The sequence below is a fragment of the Hyla sarda genome, chromosome 10, assembly GCF_029499605.1.
Source record: "Hyla sarda isolate aHylSar1 chromosome 10, aHylSar1.hap1, whole genome shotgun sequence".
Classification (NCBI taxonomy): Eukaryota; Metazoa; Chordata; class Amphibia; order Anura; family Hylidae; genus Hyla; species Hyla sarda.
Genome location: NC_079198.1, coordinates 128,877,519 through 128,897,813, shown reverse-complemented (window position 1 = coordinate 128,897,813; position 20,295 = coordinate 128,877,519). Strand labels below are relative to the sequence as shown.

Here is a 20,295-nt window from a genome sequence, read left to right as displayed (position 1 = left end):
ATTAAAGGGGTACTCCGGTGGAAATCTTTTTTTTTTTTTTTTTTAAATCAACTGGTGCCAGAAAGTTTAACAGATTTCTAAATGACTTCTATTAAAAAATCTTTATCCTTCCAGTACTTATCAGCTGCTGAAGTTGAGTTGTTATTTTCTGTGTGACAACAGTGCTCTCTGCTGACACCTCTGTCTGTCTTGGGAACTGTCCAGAGTAGGAGCAAATCCCCATAGCAAACCTCTCCTGCTCTGGACAGTTCCTGAGACAGACAGAGGTGTCAGCAGAGAACACTGTTGTCACACAGAAAAGAACAACTGAACTTCAGCAGCTGATAATCACTGGAAGGATACATATTTTTTTTTTTTTTTAAAGAAGTAATTTACAAGTCTGTTTAACTTTTTGGAGCCAGACGATATGAAAAAAAAATATTTTTTTCACCGGAATACCACTTTAAACATCAAAAATATACCAAAAACCAATCCATAGACACTATCATATTTACTCATCATACACATCGTCAGCTTTACACCTTCTACATATATTGTAGATGTAGCTTTATAGAAACCAACTTAAGGAATTTGCAGCGAAAATCTAAGTTTTTAAGCAGTTTTGACTCCGAAAATAACTTTTTGGCCTGGAACTGTCAAGGAAAGTGAGAAAGGGCGAGGTGTGGAAGGATCACAAGTGTGGGAACTCAGATGGTTCTGAATGAATTTACACAAATTACCAATACGGTTAGTCATGGAGGAGTTAAGGAGGTTTATAGAACAAGGGAGAATGATCACAAGGTGCGAATAAGAATGATCTGTCATGTTCTCAGGATGAATCATCAAAGTCTTTAGGGGGTGGCTAGAAAAGCCATATTTAAGCACCCCATTGGGGGTCAATGAAGGTTCAATCTTCAAATCCACCATCCGGAGGAACTACAGAGTTTCCTTCCATCTATGAATTACCCAGGCAACCTTTGGAGTTGTATTACATTTTGTGTGTGTGTGTATATATATAACAAGCTACACTGCTCAAAAAAATAACACATCCTAGATCTGAATGAATGAACTGATCGTATGAAATACTTTCGTCTTTAAAACCCCACTACAGGCTGATCCAACTTTATGTAATGTCCTTAAAACAAGTCACAATGAGGCTCAGTAGTGTGTGTGGCCTCCTTGTGCCCGTATGACCTCCCTACAATGCCTGAGCATGCTCCTGATGAGGTGGAGGATGGTCTCCTGAGGGATGTCCTCCCAGACCTGGACTAAAGCATCCGCCAACTCCGGGACAGTCTGTGGTGCAACGTGGAGTTGGTGGATGGAGCGAGACAGATGTCCAGATGTGCTCAATTGTATTCATGTCTGGGGAACAGGCGGGCCAGTCGATAGCATCGGCACTAGCATATGGTCTCACAAGGGGTCTGAGGATCTCATCTCGAGTACCTAATGGCAGTCAGGCTACCTCTGGAAAGCACATGGAGGGCTGTGTGGCCCCCCAAAGAAATGCCACCGCACATCATGACTGACCCACTGCCAAACCGGTCAAGCTGGAGGATGTTGCAGGCAGCAGAACGTTCTCCATGGCATCTCCAGACTCTTTCACGTGCTCAGTGGGAACCTGCTTTCATCTGTGAAGAGCACAGGGCGCCAGTGGCGAATTTTCCAATCTTGGTGTTCTCTGGCAAATGCCAAACGTCCTGCACGGTGTTGGGCTGTAAGCACAACCCCCACCTGTGGACGTCGTGCCCTCATACCACCCTCATGGAGTCTGTTTCTGACCGGTTGAGTGGACACATGCACATTTGTGACCTGCTGGAGGTAATTTTGCAGGGCTCTGGCAGTGCTCCTCCTGCTCCTCCTTGCACAAAGGCAGAGGTAGCAGTCCTGCTGCTGGGTTGTTGCCCTCCTATGGCCTCCTCCATGTCTCCTGATGTACTAGCCTGTCTCCTGGTAGCGCCTCCATGCTCTGGACACTACGCTGACAGACGCAGCAAACCTTGCCATAGCTCGCATTGATGTGCCATCCTGGATGAGCTGCACTACCTGAGCCACTTGTGTGGGTTGTAGACTCCGTCTTATGCTACCACTAGAGTGAAAGCACCGCCAGCATTCAAAACGGACCAAAATATCAGTCAGGAAGCATAGGAAGATAGGAACTGAGAAGTGGTCTGTGGTCACCACCTGCAGAACCACTCCTTTATTGGGGGTGTCTTGCTAATTGCCTATAATTTCCACCTGTTGTCTGTTCCATGTGAAATTGATTGTCAATCAGTGTTCTTCCTGAGTGGACAGTGGGATCTCACAGAAGTGTCAGTGACTTGGAGTTACATTGCGTTGTTTAAGTGTTCCCTTTATTTTTTTTTTAGCAGTGTATATACTCAACATATCTGTGTATACAGTGGGTGAAAAAGGTGTGGAACACATCACCAAATATATTTCCAAAGGTGCTATAGACATAAAATTTTCACCAGATGTTGGTAACAATGCAAGTAATCCAAACCAAGTAATGGTGTGCATTGCATTGGTGGGATTTTGTCCCATTCTTCCACACAAAGAGTCAAATCTTGAAGGTTCCGCAGGCCTCTTCTATGAATCAGGATCTTCAGTTCTTCCCATAGATTTTCAATGGGATATAAGTCAGGTGATTGTCCGGGCCATTCTAGCAGCTTTATTTTATTTCTTTGAAACCATTTGAGAGTTTCCTTGGCTGTGTTGTGTTTCAGATAAGTGTCCTTCTGAAATGTTCACCTTTGTTTCATGTTCATCATAGATGGCAGCAGATTTTTGTCAGGAATGTCTCTGTAAATTTGCCCATTCATGCTTTCTTCAGTTGTATTAAAGGGGTACTCCGCTGCTCAGCATTTGTAACAAATTGTTCCAAATGCTAGAGCCGCCGCCAGGAGCTCGTGACTTCATAGCCCTGCCCCCTCAATGCAAGTCTATGGGATTGGGCGTGACAGCCGTCACGCCCCCTCCCATAGACTTGAATTGAGGGGGCAGGGCATGACATCATGATGGGGCGGGGCTATGACATCACAAGCTCCCAAGGCCCTCACGCCCCCTCCGATAGTCGTGAATGGAGGGGGCGTGGCATGATGTCACGTCCCCAGTTCTGGAAACCGGCAGGAGATGCTGCAGGGAGATCGTGGGGGTCACAGCAGCGGGCCCCCCGCGATCAGACATCTTATCTCCTATCCTTTGGATAGGGGATAAGATGTTTTTGCCCAGAATACCCCTTTAATAAGATGTAACATTCATGGCAAACATGGAGACTTTGTCATTCACATCTCCCAGGCAGTCCTCTATGAGAGTAATTTGCAGCCATGAACCTGCGCCATGGTGGAGGAGCTCATTACGTTGGCTCTGTCATCCCGCATCTTGCAGAGTGTCCTCTCCTGACTTTCACTGCTGTGTTATGAGTTGAGAGAATACATTGGGCTTCATTGATTATTTTGCATACTACAAGGATGAGAGTGACACACTTGTGAGGCCGAATAACCCCCGAAGACGCGGCTTCCTTTCAAGCCGTAGCCGCCTGGCATGGATTCACAGCTATCAAATATATTGAACTAGAACCTGTGAGACCAATTATATAGAAAGTCAGAGATACGGGCTCCATGTCAATGGCAGTGTGAGGGCGCCGGTGACAGCTGACAGGCCTGGGTCTGTTTGGCACGTGGACGAGGACTGTCATATTTGAAGAAGATACATCGCTGGAGTGGGATGACTCTATTTTCATATTTGTACAAATGTTATTACTCTGCATACCAATTCCAATCTGCTCCTCGATAGAGACGGCTGCCAGACACCGTGAAATATGGAAGAAGGTCATTGCTGGAAGGCAGTCAGCATGGAGGATCGGCTCTGTATTGACATGTCGTTAGGAAAGCCGTAACATGAATATCCACCTGTTCAAGATCATTTTATGCTGGTGAATTTAAAGGGGTATTCCGAAGGATAGGGGATAAGATGTATGATCACAGGGGTCCCACCGCTGGGGACCCCCGCGATCTCGGTGCAGCCCCCGGCATTCTGTGACGGACGCTGCCTCCGAGACATGGACAGGACAGCACGACCACGCCCCTAGTGATGTCACACCACGCCCCCTCCATTCATGTCTATGGGGGGCATGGCATCGCTAGTTGTGTGCTCCGTGGACGGCACCGAGATCGCGGGGGTCCGCAGCGGTGGGACCTCTGTGATCATACATCTTATCCCCTATCCTTTAGGTAGGGGATAAGATGTATAAAGCCGGAATACCCTTTTAATATATCTAAATGGAGATTGAAGTTCTATTTTGCTGTTACAGAGCTCCAAATCTCCTGCAGTTATCAATAAAGTGACCCCAGGAGCTTACCGCATACTGTGCAGGCATTGAAGGGTGTCAGCAGGCCAGCAAAATGTTATCATGTATCGGTATGTCTACACTTTATGGGGGAGATGTATGAAAACGTGTAGAGGAAAAGTTGACCAGTTGCCCATAGCAACCAATCAGATCACTTTTTTCATTTTTAAAGGAAAACTAGCAGCCTGTTCACCCACACTAGACACAATACACTGGGTTAGGGTGCATGCACACCACGTTTTCAGGCTACGGCTTCCGGATCCCGCTGGGGGAGGGGAAAACTGTGCGCTCCCGTACCCCAGCCGGACCATCACTGAAATACATTGAGCCGACTCTGGTCGGCTCATTTAAAAAATAAGCCGACCGGAGTCAAACGGTGACTACGGTCGGCTCATTAAAGTCAATGTCTTTCAGCGCTGGCGCTTTATTTCCAAATGCTGTGCGTGCGCTGCGGGGGTTAGCCACGCCTCCTAGTGAAGTCAGGCCATGCCTCTCAATGCAAGTCTATGAGAGGGGGTGTGGCCTGATGACATGAGGGGGCGTGGCCAACCCCCGAAGCGCACACACATCATTCGGAACTAAATGTTCTGAACACTGGCCTGTGGAGTACGCCTTTAAGTAATACAACCTCCAGACCAGACCCCCTAAACTATTACAGATCCCCGACCAGACCCTCTAAAGTAATACAACCTCAGACCAGACCCCCTGAAAGTAATACAACCTTCAAACTAGACCCTCTATCCCAGGTGTGGACAACAGAATCCTTTTCCTTCTCTCTTCGACACTACCTTTATACATATGGTCCGGTGACGTTATTTGTGCAGGTCCTTCAACAATAATAGGACCTAATCTGTGCAGGTCCTTCAACAGTAATAGGACCTAATCTGTGCAGGTCCTTCAACAGTAATAGGACCTAATCTGTGCAGGTCCTTCTGCAGGTTATTTGTGCCAGGAATCAGTTCACTGTTTTTTTTTTTTGGGGGGGGGGGGGGGGGGTAATTGGTGGTAAAAGAAACACATGTTAAAAGTGTTCCTAAAATCTTTTGATGTCCCGGGCAGCTGCTCAGTCTGTCTGGTGATAATAAAACAGCTAAGTAGGTGCCTGCCTGACACCCTTGCAAATCGCTGATATTGGGGACAGGCCAGGTGGCTGCTGCATCACCTAGTGTAGGTCTAAGTCGTCCGGCTGAGATTGTTTTTCGCCTGACCCCCCCTCCTCAATCCTAGCTGCTTCCAGGTGAAAGGTGTAATGAAGTTCTGCATCTTTCCTGATATACTATGTTTTAATTGGTTGTCATTTTCAAAATTTCTGCTTGATGTCAATGAACGAACACTTTTGTTTGTTTCTATCCAGAGGCCTGCAACCTACTTCTCTCAGCTGAGGGTTTGTTACAGTTGTATCTAGTCAGAGTAATCCTCAATAAATCTATTTTTCATAAATATACCTTTATTTCTATTAATTACATTTTTTTAAATATGTATATTAATATATAATTAAAGGAGGTTTCCAGGAATTGAAAAACAGAGGTAATTTCTTTCAAAAACCACTCCCTTTCTGTCTCCAGGTTGGGTGCGGTTTTACAACATGGCTCCATTCACTTCAATGGAACTGAGCTGCAGAACCACACCCAACCTGGTGACAGACAGGGAGCGTTTTTTTTTTGTTTTTTTTTTAAGAAACTGGCTCTGTTTTTCAATTCCTGGATAACCCCTTTAATATAATAAAAAAATAAATAAATAAAAAAAAAATAAAAAAAATAAAATAAAATATATATATATATATATATAAATATATATATATATATATATATATATATATATATATATATATATATATATATATATATATATATATATATATATATATACCGTATATACTCGAGTATAAGCCGAGTTTTTCAGCACGATTTTTCGTGCTGAAAACACCCCCCTCGGCTTATACTCAAGCCATCGGCTGTCCGGGCTTGCTGGGAGTTGTAGTTTTGAAACCTCCGGAGGTCCGCAGGTTGAAGACCACTGCGGCCTTCGACATCATCCAGCCCCCTCTCACCCCCCTTTAGTTCTGTACAGTACTCACCTCCGCTCGGCGCTGGTCCGGTGCTGCAGGACTGTCCGGAGAGGAGGTGGTCCGGTGGGATAGTGGTTCCGGGCTGCTATCTTCACCGGGGAGGCCTCTTCTAAGCGCTTCGGGCCCGGCCCCAGAATAGTCACGTTGCCTTGACGACGACGCAGAGATACGTTCATTACCAACGTACTTCTGCGTCATCGTCCAGGCAACGCCTCTATTCCGGGCCCGCAGCGCGGAGAAGAGGCGCCCCCAGTGAAGATAGCAGCCCGGAACCACTATCCCACCGGACAACCTCCTCACCGGACAGTCCTGCAGCACCGGACCAGCGCCGAGCGGAGGTGAGTACTGTACAGAACTAAAGGGGGTGAGAGGGGGCTGGATGATGTCGAAGGCCGCAGTGGTCTTCAACCTGCGGACCTCCGGAGGCTTCAAAACTACAACTCCCAGCAAGCCCGGACAGCCGATGGCTGCCCGGGCTTGCTGGGAGTTGTAGTTTTGAAACCTCTGGAGGTCCGCAGGTTGAAAACCACTGAGGGCGGATGATGACAAGAGGATGATGAAGGGGGGGTGTGGGATGATGAAGGGGGGTGGGGATGATGACAAGGGGATGATGAAGGGGGGGTGTGTGGGATGATTACAAGGGGATGATGAAGGGGGGGTGTGGGATGATTACAAGGGGATGATGAAGGGGGGGGGTGTGGGATGATTACAAGGGGATGATGAAGGGGGGTGGGGATGATGACAAGGGGATGATGAAGGGGGGGTGTGGGATGATGACAAGGGGATGATGAAGGGGGGGTGTGGGATGATTACAAGGGGATGATGAAGGGGGGTGGGGATGATGACAAGGGGATGATGAAGGGGGGGTGTGGGATGATGACAAGGGGATGATGAAGGGGGTGGGGATGATGACAAGGGGATGATGAAGGGGGGATGTGTGGGATGATGACAAGGGGATGATGACAGGTGATGATGATGAGGGTCTGGATGATGACAGGCGGTGATGATGATGAGGATGTTAATGACGGGGGTCTGGATGATGACAGGGGGGGATGATGTATTTCCCACCCTAGGCTTATACTCGAGTCAATAACTTTTAGTGGGATTTTGGGTTGAAATTAGGGGCCTCGGCTTATACTCGGGTCGGCTTATACTCGAGTATATACGATATATATATATATATATATATATATATATATATATATATATATATATATATACAAATAAAATAAATATATATATATATATATATATATATATATATAATAGAGAGAGAGAGAGATATGTGTATTCAATTATTATAATGAAAATATAGAAATAAAAATATATATGTATTAATATCTAAATATATGTAGTTTTCATATGTATACCTTTTTATAATATAGATATAATTTATTTTCATTAATTTTTTTAATCTTTCTTTCTTTCTTTTTTTTTTTATAACTTTTATTTTCTTATACCTTCTATAAATAAATCATATGTATACCCATATTTTTTTCACATGTATACCTTTATTTTCTTTTAATTAATTTATTCTTTTTTTTTTCTTACTTTGTGTTGAAAAAATATATATTTTTAAATTATTATACCTTTTATTTTCTGGTTTGCCGTAGAATCGCTGGGCGCATGGAAAAAGCTTGAGCACGTTCTTTATTCCTCCAGCCTTTAGATAAGCTGCCCTGGTATCTGTAAATATAAGATATTGTAGTCATAAATCAGATCCTGTTTTCTGCACAATGCATATATAAATCAGAATGCCACAAAAAGGTTCTGGTGCGTAAACTGATTAGATTTTATTGTAGCGAGCGTGGATCCCGTAATAGAAATGCAGCTGCAGAAGGCAGGAATCCGGCTGACATTTAGTCCTGGGCAAATTGTATAAAACAAGCAATAAATGTATACAGGAGCGGAGGAACGCTTCCTTCTTTTCTAATAAACCTTAACAGTGTCAGGACTGAGGCACCAAGGACCCCGGAGGGAACAGTGCTGGGGGCCCCGACCTATTGGTTCCATTATAAATCTACTCTAACAGTGATAAAATACAGTGTTTCCCAACCAGTGCATCTCTAGCTGTTGCAAAACTGCAAATCCCAGCATGCCCAGACAGCCTTTGGCTGTCCGGGTATGCTGGGAGTTGTAGTTTTTCAACAGCTTGAGGTACACTGGTTGAAAAAAATATATAATCAGGAATAACTAAAACAAGGTAACATAACACAGTGTGGAGATCAGCATTGCTTGGACAACCTATTGATTTCAGTGAGTTCAATGTAATGCTTTATTTTCCCTGTTGAGGCGCTGCAGAAGATTTGAACAGTTGCCATCCACAGTTTTTCCCTAGCCTGTTGCAAAACTACAACACCCATCATCCCCTAACGGCCTGCTTCCTAGGAATAGCAAAGTGCACCACCCTTCATTGCAGATCGCGGAGGGTCCGAATGATGGGACCCCTGCTATCTCTAGAATAGGACCCGGTTCTCAGCGAGGAGCATGTGCGGTAGACTGCACACGCTCCATTCATTTCTATGGGAGCGCTGAAGAGACCAGAGTATAGCACATGGGCATCATCGGCACTCCCAAAGAAATTAATGGTAGATGACACACACTCCTCGCTGAGAGAGTCGGGGTCCCGTTCCAGAGTTGAAGGTCCCAGCAGTTGCGGGGGGGGGGGCCTGCAATCATAAGTTATCTTGGCTGGAGTTCTCCTTTAAGGCTGTTTTGTAAACTCTGTTATGTTTGTAGCCGGAGACATATGATGAATAATCACCATTAGATATAAGTCTGTAATCATGTTTTCTCCATGTCCTTTGCTCTTCAGGGACTATGGACACAGATGACCCCTTGTTACAAGATGCTTGGTTTGACGATGAGGATGATGAGATGTCCTTCCGGTCGCCCATCTGTAATGCTTGCCAGTGGACTTCTAAGCCTATAAAAGATGCCATGCCGACCTGTGAATTTTGGAACATAGTGGGATGGATATTCACCAATGTTTACTGTGCCACCTTTCTGTTGGCTTTAGGATGTCTAGTCCCCGTGGTCCTTTCCATCATCATGTTTGTACATTACCCGACCCTTGACATTGACATCTCCTACAATGCTTTTGAGATTCGCAACCATGAGTCCTCCCAGAGGTTTGACGCCCTCACCCTAGCTCTCAAATCCCAGTTTGGCACCTGGGGGAGGAACAGGAGGGACGTTGCAGATTTTACCTCCGAAACATTGCAACGGTTAATCTTCGAGCAGCTTCAGCAGCTCCACCTTAACACATCTCAGACAGATAGCCCTGTAAGGGTTAAAAGGAACTCTGTGTGGCACAATAGTACCGAAAGAACTAACTTCACAGCCACCGAGTCTTCAGTGCTCTTGTCCTCTGCTGCCAACCAGTCTCGTCACCCTCGCGGGGCTTCGGAGAAGGAGTTTTCAGGTGTTTACATTACTCCCAACACTCAGAGCCATGCTCACTGGCGGATTGAGCTTATCTTCTTGGCCAGGGGAGATGAGGAAAATAACATATTTACAAAGGAACGTTTGATGACCATACACAAGATTGAGAGGAAGATCATGGATCACCCACACTTCCGGGAATTTTGTTGGAAACCTCATGAGGTTCTCAAGGACCTTCCACTTGGATCCTACTCCTACTGCTCACCTCCGAGTTCACTTCTTACTTACTTCTTCCCTACAGAGAAAGGGGGAAAGATCTACTATGATGGAATGGGACAGGACTTGGCTGACGTACATGGTAAGTCTCTATACCGCTAAAGTATACTTTTGAGACCAGTTTTTCTGAAAACAACACTGAATCAAACACCTTGATGGCAATTTGTTTGTTCTTTTCTGGCCCACAGAAGGCTCCCCAGGAGTATGGGTTACATTTGGTATAGCTGCATAACAAACAACCAATAAAAAATTAGGAATAACAGTAAGGCTATGTTCACACGGAAGAATTTCTGAGCGGAATCTGCTGGAAATATTCCAAATTTTATTGCACATTGTGTAGAGTGGGGATTCGGCATTCACCCAGCAGAATTTCTTCAGTGTAAATTCTGCATTCTGAATTCTTCAAAAACATTGAATCTGTCAATAGTTTTTGCAGAATTCCGCCTCTGAATTTTGGCCTGAATGTGTGTGTTGAGCGCACAGAAATTCTGCATTAATTCCGCACAAATTCTGCAAAACTTTAAAAAAAAATTATCTTCAGCCAGCTTTGCAGAATGAAACTGAGCCGAATCACAGTAACTCCACTGTGTCAACGTAGTCTAACAAGAAAATAATTGTCAGTCACCTCCCTTTTTCCCATTTCTATAAAGACATGTCCTTGAGTATTGAGAGACTCCATCACAGCTCCACATAAGCACATTGGTCCACTCATGTCTTCACTGCAACGCTTAGGGCTAATTTACTTGTAGAATTAGCACCACCCAGAATCAGAGCTTATTTTGCGTGGAAATTAGCATCAGAACTTCTGTAGTGTAGACTGAGCAGCAGAATCCCATTGAGGTCAATGGGATTCTGCTGTAAGCGGAATATCTATAGAGTGCACGAGCCCTGCTTAGAAAAATAGCATATTGACTAATGACAATTTTTCTTGTAGGATCTTTAAAGCTGGCAATGACCCATCCCGAGTTCTACTGGTATGTAGATGAGGCTCTCACCACAGAAAACCTCAAGAGTTCTCTTCTGCGCAGTGAAATATTGTTTGGGGCTCCATTACCGAATTACTACTCAGTGGAGGATCGATGGGAGGAGCAGCACAGGAAGTTCCAAAACTTTGTCATCTCCTATATAAGCGTCTTATCAAAAGAATCCACAAGGTAATTTTTACATATCGGTAATATTCACAAAATATACAGACTGTACTGTAATACTGCCCCCTGTGGACCGTTATATACAGTGAAACCTCTACAATTGCCCGTGTCTTTGAGAAGACCGTTTCCTTATCCAGACCAGATTTAGCATGATGGACTTTCACTCCACCATACATTTACTATAGTGGCCATGTTCTTTGAGAAGACCACCTTGATAGAAGAACACTTTTCAATGCAATTTTGGGTATAAAACTTTCAACAAAATATTACAATTTATTTACAATAAAATGATAGAGAAAATAAAAGAAAATTAAGTTTCATCACTTGATAACATTACACACAATACACGACACATGAATGTTCCTGCATTGTGCAGGTTACTTTCTACATCTCAGATGCTCAATTTAAAGGGGTACTCCGCTGCTCAGTGTTTGGAACAAATTGTTCCAAATGCTGGAGCCGACGCCGGGAGCTCGTGACGTCATAGCCCCGCCCCCTCATGATGTCACGCCCCACCCCCTCAATGCAAGTCTATGGGAGGGGCGTGACGGTCGTCAACTTGTTCCAAACGCTGAGCAGCGGAGTACCCCTTTAAGGTGTACCCCCCCCCCCCCCCTCCATTGGTTGTACTCAGGTCTCTTGGAACTCATGTCGTCTACTGCACACGCTCCTCACTGAGAACCTGGTCCCATTTCGGAGATTGCTGGGGGTCCCAGCGGTCAGACCCCCTGCGATCAGCTACTTATCCTGTGGTCCATGTACATTTCACAATTTCTGTACTCAATTTGTAATTGTGGACCATGTTTATTAGATCACCTGATCAATGACGACAACAGCCGCACAACTATGTGGGGTATAGGCAGTTTACACACCTCCATACAATCTATAGACCTCTCATCATGGTCCATGCACTTTATAGACCTCTCACATCAGTCCAGACACCCTATGGACCACTCTTAGTAGTCCTGGAACTGTACAGATCACTTGTCTAGTCTGTTCTTGGTGATCCATACACTTCATAGACCTCTCATAGGTTTCCAAGCAACAGGGCTGGTGCAAAGGTTTTTGTCACCCTAGGCAAAGGCTAATTTTGCCGCCCCATTGACTGCGCCCAGTGGCCCGCCCTTTGACATGCCCCACCTTACCACTGAGTTGACACACTGTAACAAACCTCCTCCTCATGCTGCTAACTGAGTGAGTGGTTTGGATGCTGGTTGTCTAACTTTCTTGTGGCAGGCAGAGCGGCATCCCCCAACAAGAAAGCGCTCTAGGCGGCTGCCTATTTTGCCTATAGGCAGAGCCGGCCCTGCCAAGCAATCAGTAGACCTCACAGCTGTCAGGACCAAATGCTGACCCCAAGACCATTTCATTTATAAAAAGCCATGTGGATCCTAGTTCATAAGCCACCACAGATTGATTTTCATGATATGTCCCCCTGGATATTTATGATGGTCCTCGGACTGAATACATCGCACAGACTTGCACCGATATCAAGTCAGTACAGTTTGTCACTTTCCCATTCCATCCATTCCTGTCTTCTCGCTGACGGTGCAGTGTAGTCCTCACCTGCGCCTCTCCCGATTGACACCTTATTATCCTATTAAATAGGATTGTCTTCACGTATCTTCCCACATTTTTCTGCTATCTCGAGCTCATTTTCTGCAGATATCAGCAATTTTTTTACCGGAGAACAAAGTAGAAAAACTCCAGACGAGCCTGAAAAGCCGGAGAAATATGAGAACAAAGAAGATAATGTATTTGCAAATCAAGTTACCCTTTCATTATGCGACTCTCCCTGTAAGGGTTATGGTGTCTATATAAAGAAGCTTCTATAGGAAGAAGACTCCGTTCATAGATCTTTCTAGATCAATGGCAGGATTTTAGCCACAAGGCGGAGACAACCCAAGGGTCATGCCACCCTACACTACTAGTCCCTCTGCTTTATATACACCACTTTATATACACCTCAAGAGGGACCATGGATGTTGGATGGATAGCTTTGAAGGTTTTTGTTTATTTTTTCAAATAAGTGGGTGCTATGCAATAGGGTCACCACCATGGAACCGTGGTTCACAGTAATATCCTCTAAACCAGTGGACTCAAACTGTGGCCCTCTAGATGTTGCAAAACTTCAACTCCCAGCATGCCCGGACAGCCAGCGGCTGTCCAGGCATGCTGGGAGTTGAAGTTTTGCAACATCTGGAGGCAGGGCCGGCTCTGCCTATAGGCAAAATAGGCAGCCGACTAGAGCAACCTCTTGACGGGGGCGCCGCTTTGCCTGCCACAAGAAACTTAGACAACCAGCATCCAAACTACTAGTTCAGCCAGCAGCATGAGGAGGTTTGTTACAGTGTGTCACCCCAGTAGTAAGGTGGGGTGTGTCAAAGAGCGAAGTCAATGGAGCAGCAAAATTAGCTTTTGCCCAGGGTGACGAAAATCCTTGCACCAGTCCTGTCTGGAGAGCCACAGTTTGGGCCACAGTTCCAAACTCTTTTGGATCTGGTTGGTGGTCATGCTCATGGGTCGTGATTCGTTTGTGTACAATATTATCATTGGGTTTTCTTGTGGCTCGTATGTGTCCGCCAGATGTCCCGAATCATGAGCCAGATCTGCCTGGTTCACCCATATAATGGTGAATCTCCCAAAAAAGGATCATCAACCTATTCCAGTAACAGCCAATGTACTATAGATGCAGAAACAGGTGCCTTGGAGTGGACGACCCATCTCAGGGATGTAATATCCCCCATAAAACTGTTCAGGAGTTCCCTTTTCCATAAACAATGATGGCAGAAGCCCGGCACGGTCTCCCCATGGTCTTTGGAATAGAGTCCTGAATCTCCATACTGAATAGAGCGTGGATTGTGCCATCCCTCTATTCCATTATAGAGATCGCACAGGACCCCTAATCAAACAAATTTCTTCTAAAAACAGCATCACACCTGTCCTCAGGTTGTTTGTGGTATTACAATTCTGCTCCATTCACTTCAATGGAACTTAAAATACCTGTCAGATGCCACAAAAACAAAAAAAAACACACACACACACACATATATATATATATATATATATATATATATATATATATACTCATATATTACTCTATCACCTATATTTGTTATAAAAATCTCTCTTTTCATTAGCTCACCATGTTAGAAATACCTCTCAGGGGAAAGAGTGTGTCCCTCCTTGTGGTGATGGGAGGTGATTGGTATGTGGTGGGAGGGGGTGTGTCCCACCTTTTGGTGCTGGGAGATGATCGGTGGGTGTTGGGAGGGGGCGTGTCCCTCTTTGTGGTGGTGGGAGGTGATTGATGTGTTTTGGGAGGGGGGTGTTCCTCTGTTGTGGTGGAAGGTAAGTGTTGTGTGGTGGGAGGGGGCGTTTCCCTCTTTGTGGTGGTTAGAGGTGATTGGTGTGTGGTGGGAGGGGGGTTCCTCTGTTGTGGTGGGAGGTGATTGGTGTGTCGTGGGAGGGGGGTGTTCCTCTGTTGTGGTGGGAGGTGATTGGTGTGTGGTGGGAGGGGAGTGTTCCTCTGTTGTGGTGGGAGGTGATTGGTGTGTGGTGGGAGGGGGGGTTCCTCTGTGGTGGTGGGAGGTGATTGGTGTGTGGTGGGAGGGGGGTGTTCCTCTGTTGTGGTGGGAGGTAATTGGTGTGTGGTGGGAGGAGGGTGTTCCTCTGTTGTGGTGGGAGGTGATTGGTGTGTCTGTTCTTGAAGTCTTATCCATGAGTCATCTCTTGTCCATGACTCAGGGACAAGTTTATGCTGCTGCAGGACTGGTTAGTTTCCCAGTAGGTGTGGGGACCCCTAGTGGTGGGATTTTAGGAGCCAATATTTTAAAAAAATTAACAACCATATTACAAAAGTTCTTTAATTTTCATCAGTAATAACATATAAAAAGGTTTTGTAACTTTAACTGCAATAACACACACAACCTGAAGACATTAGTGGCGCTGTTTCTGAAATAAAGCAGCAATGTTTTCCCAATTCTGGATGTCCCCTTTAATCTGGCCCATTACCCGAATACAAAATGTAAGCTCGAACAATGCAGCAATGATTTTATCTGGATCCCAGTAAACCTTAAATATACAATACTGTCTTTTCCATATAAATGATTAAGTAAAATAATTAGCAGTGTAAAATCGAATGATATCTCCAATATATTGCAGGCTTTATGAATGTATTCTCTTTGTAGAGTATTATTGAAGAAATCGGGTTTCCATGAGCGGCCTCATAAGATAAATTAGTGAAACCTAACCCATTAAGCGGATACTAACGGCCCATTAACAAAAGGCAGTAAAAGGCGGCAGTAAAACATTTTTAAACATTAAAGATGCAATAAAGAAAATTGAGTTGAGATCTTGTTTCTTTACTGCCCCCGCTGGCCGGATGTGGGTACGACGGGCATATAAGAGCTTCCTGATTGATTACTCGGCTTTATGAGCCATACAGTCATACCTTAAGCCTTTTTAGTATCTCCTCCGTTTTTTTGCAGCGTTGCTGTGTTTTTATGATGTGAGTATCTGGTACTAATACAATTCCTGAGCCGTCACCTTGGACTGTGCAGCTGAATACCCAGAATCCATCACTTATCTGATTATTATCGGAGATGTGACATTATCAGGCGGAGCCCAGCATTACATCAGACTCTGCCGCTGACACCATGTTCCACTGATTTTGTCGCATATGTACAAGAGATTTTTGGAACATTTCCATTAGAATTCATTATTTGTCTTTTCTCGGAATTTCTAAGCAAATACACTGATTGTTACATGGAAACGGCAATTTGTGTTACAGTAAATGATGTTTCTAAAACTCCAGATATTTTTTTTTTTTTTAATATTCACTTTGTATCCTTCCTTACATCGTTGTGCTTCATTGCTTCCCTTTATGCCAGGGTTTCATAACCAGATTGCCTCCAGCTGTTGCAAAACTACAACTCCCAGCATGCCCGGACAGCCAACGGCTAAGTGGATGCCCAAATACTCAGACACCAAAGAATCTCTTAATATTATGAACAAGGCTACAGAAATAGCTGAACTTGTTTCTGTAAGAATTCTTGGGTGTAGTCAATCTTGTCCTGGAAATTTGCTTACCTTCACTTTATTTAATTTTTGTTGGACCATATTTACATTAAGTCAGTGCTGTCAGCACTGGCCCCACATACATCAGCTCGTCAGCACTGGCCCCACATACATCAGCTCGTCAGCACTGGCCCCACATACATCAGCTCGTCAGCACTGGCCCCACATACATCAGCTCGTCAGCACTGGCCCCACATACATCAGCTCGTCAGCACTGGCCCCACATACATCAGCTCGTCAGCACTGGCCCCACATACATCAGCTCGTTAGCACTGGCCCCACATACATCAGCTCGTCAGCACTGGCCCCACATACATCAGCTCGTCAGCACTGGCCCCACATACATCAGCTCGTCAGCACTGGCCCCACATACATCAGCTCCTCAGCACTGGCCCCACATACATCAGCTCCTCAGCACTGGCCCCACATACATCAGCTCGTCAGCACTGGCCCCACATACATCAGCTCCTCAGCACTGGCCCCACACACATCAGCTCCTCAGCATTAGCCCCACATACATCAGCTCCTCAGCACTGGCCTCACATACATCAGCTCCTCAGCACTGGCCCCACATACATCAGCTCCTCAGCACTGGCCCCACATACATCAGCTCGTCAACACTGGCCCCACATACATCAGCTCGTCAACACTGGCCCCACATACATCAGCTCCTCAGCACTGGCCCCACATACATCAGCTCCTCAGCACTGGCCCCACATACATCAGCTCGTCAGCACTGGCCCCACATACATCAGCTCCTCAGCATTGGCCCCACATACATCAGCTCCTCAGCACTGACCCCACATACATCAGCTCCTCAGCACTGACCCCACATACATCAGCTCCTCAGCACTGGCCCCACATACATCAGCTCCTCAGCACTGGCCCCACATACATCAGCTCCTCAGCACTGACCCAGCTTACATCAGCTCCTCAGCACTGACCCAGCTTACATCAGCTCCTCAGCACTGGCCCCACATACATCAGCTCATCAGCACTGGCCCCACATACATCAGCTCGTCAGCACTGGCCCCACATACATCAGCTCCTCAGCATTGGCCCCACATACATCAGCTCCTCAGCACTGACCCCACATACATCAGCTCCTCAGCACTGACCCCACATACATCAGCTCCTCAGCACTGGCCCCACATACATCAGCTCCTCAGCACTGGCCCCACATACATCAGCTCCTCAGCACTGACCCAGCTTACATCAGCTCCTCAGCACTGGCCCCACATACATCAGCTCCTCAGCACTGGCCCCACATACATCAGCTCGTCAGCACTGGCCCCACATACATCAGCTCCTCAGCATTGGCCCCACATACATCAGCTCCTCAGCACTGACCCCACATACATCAGCTCCTCAGCACTGGCCCCACATACATCAGCTCCTCAGCACTGGCCGCACATACATCAGCTCCTCAGCACTGACCCAGCTTACATCAGCTCCTCAGCACTGACCCAGCTTACATCAGCTCCTCAGCACTGGCCCCACATACATCAGCTCCTCAGCACTGGCACCACATACATCAGCTCCTCAGCACTGGCCCCACATACATCAGCTCCTCAGCACTGGCCCCACATACATCAGCTCCTCAGCACTGACCCAGCTTACATCAGCTCCTCAGCACTGACCCAGCTTACATCAGCTCCTTAGCACTGACCCCACATACATCAGCTCCTCAGCACTGGCCCCACATACATCAGCTCCTCAGCACTGACCCAGCTTACATCAGCTCCTCAGCACTGACCCAGCTTACATCAGCTCCTCAGCACTGGCCCCACATACATCAGCTCCTCAGCACTGACCCAGCTTACATCAGCTCCTCAGCACTGGCCCTGCCTACATTAGCTCCTCAGCACTGGCCCACATACATCAGCTCCTCAGCACTGGCCCCACCTACATCCGCTCCTCAGTAGTGTTGCTCACGAATATTCGCAATTCGAATTTTAATCGCGAATATCGCATATTCGCGAATATGACGAATATAGCACTATATATTTGTAATTACGAATATTCAGTTTTTTTTCACATATGCCAAATTTTATGCGCATATGCGAAAATATATGCGCATATGTGCATATTCGCGAATATTGAGTCCTCCCTTATTTAATGGTATAGGGAACTGTGAATGGGCAACTCAGAAATTTTTCCTCTGGACAGGTTTTGATTAATCTCCCCCATAGAGGGAGATTTATCAAAACCTGTCCAGAGGAAAAGTTTCTGAGTTGCCCATAGCAACCAATCAGATCGCTTCTTTCATTTTGCAGAGGCCTTGTGAAAAATGAAAGAAGCAATCTGATTGGTTGCTATGGGCAACTCAGCTGCTTTTCCAGGAAAGTAAAGTTAAACCACAACACTGTAAGACTCTGTCCCACCCCGGGACTTGAACCCGTGGTGGTCTCCCATCCCACTGTGCTGCCGAGACGGTCCTGCTTAGCATACTGTTTTACATGGTGTAAGATCCCCATAGACCACAACGGAGTTAATGCACTAATCACAGTTCCCTATACCACCAGTGTAGAGGAAGAGTTGTGCAGTTGCCCATAGCAAACAATCAGATTTATTCCTTCATTTTTTAAAAGGCCTCTGAAAAATGAAGGAAGTAGTCTGGTTGCTATGGGCAACTCAGAAACTTTTCCAGGAAAAGTTTCTGAGTTGCCCATGGCAACCATTCAGATTGCTTCTTTCATTTTGCAGAGGCCTTGTGAAAAATGAAAGAAACGATCTGATTGGTTGCTATGGGCAGCTCAGCAAAAAAGTTAAGCCACAACACTGTAAAACTCTGTCCCACCCCGGGACTCAAACCCCTGGTGGTCTCCCATCCACTGTGCTGCCAAGATGGTCCTGCTTAGCATACTGTCTTAGGCTGGGTTCACACTACGTTTCTCCCATACGGGAGCGCATACAGCAGGGGGGAGCTAAAACCTCGCGCTCCCGTAAGCCTTCGTATGCGCTCCCGTATGTCATTCATTTCAATGAGCCAGCCGGAGTGAAACATTCGGTCCGGACGGCTCATTTTTGCGCCGTATGCGCTTTTACAACCGGACCTAAAACTGTGGTCAACCACGGTTTTAGGTCCGGTTGTAAAAGCGCATACGGCGCAAAAATGAGCCGACCGGACCGAACGTTTCACTCCGGCCGGCTCATTGAAATGAATGACATACGGGAGCGCATACGGTGGCATACGGGAGCGCGAGGTTTTAGCTCCCCCCTGCCGTATGCGCTCCCGTATGGGAGAAAACGTAGTGTGAACCCAGCCTTACATGGCTTGAAATCCCCATAGACCACAATGGACCTATTGGTTTCAATGGGCAAAAAATCACAGAACTAATGCACTAGTCACAGTTCCCTATACCATTAAAGAAGGGAGGGCTCAATATTCGTGAATATGCGCATATATTTTTGCATATGCGCAAAAAAATGAATATGCAAATTTCGCGAATATATGACAAATATTCGTCCATATATTCGCAAAATATCGCGAATTCGAATATGGCCTATGCCGCTCATCACTACTCCTCAGCATTGGCCCCACCTACATCAGCTCCTCAGCACTGGCCCCACCTACATCAGCTCCTCAGCACTGGCCCCACATACATCAGCTCCTCGGCTCTGGCCCCACATACATCAGCTCCTCAGCACTGGCCCCACATACATCAGCTCCTCAGCACTGGCCCCACATACATCAGTTCCTCAGCACTGGCCCCGTCTACATCAGCTCCTCAGCACTGGCCCCACATACATCAGCTCCTCAGCACTGGCCCCACATACATCAGCTCCTCAGCACTGGCCCCACATACATCAGTTCCTCAGCACTGGCCCCATCTACATCAACTCCTCAGCACTGGCCCCACCTAAATCAGCTCCTCAGCACTGGCTCCGCCTACATCAGTCCCTCAGCACTGGCCCCGTCTACATCAGCTCCTCAGCACTGGCCCCACATACATCAGCTCCTCAGCACTGGCCCCACATACATCAGCTCCTCAGCACTGGCCCTGTCTACA

The 20,295-nt window shown here is 46.2% G+C and overlaps 1 protein-coding gene across 2 annotated transcripts in view; it reads left to right on the top strand.

The window, feature by feature from the left end:
- The window catches only part of DISP3 (dispatched RND transporter family member 3), a 170,648-nt gene that overhangs the window by 54,540 nt on the left and 95,813 nt on the right, over positions 1–20,295 (top strand). For both annotated transcript variants that reach the window (XM_056544641.1, XM_056544642.1), the window contains exons 2-3: positions 9,211–10,137; positions 10,990–11,209. In XM_056544641.1, the coding sequence (XP_056400616.1) occupies positions 9,216–10,137; positions 10,990–11,209 (1,142 nt within the window). In that variant the 5' untranslated portion in view covers positions 9,211–9,215. The remainder of the gene's footprint in view (positions 1–9,210; positions 10,138–10,989; positions 11,210–20,295) is intronic.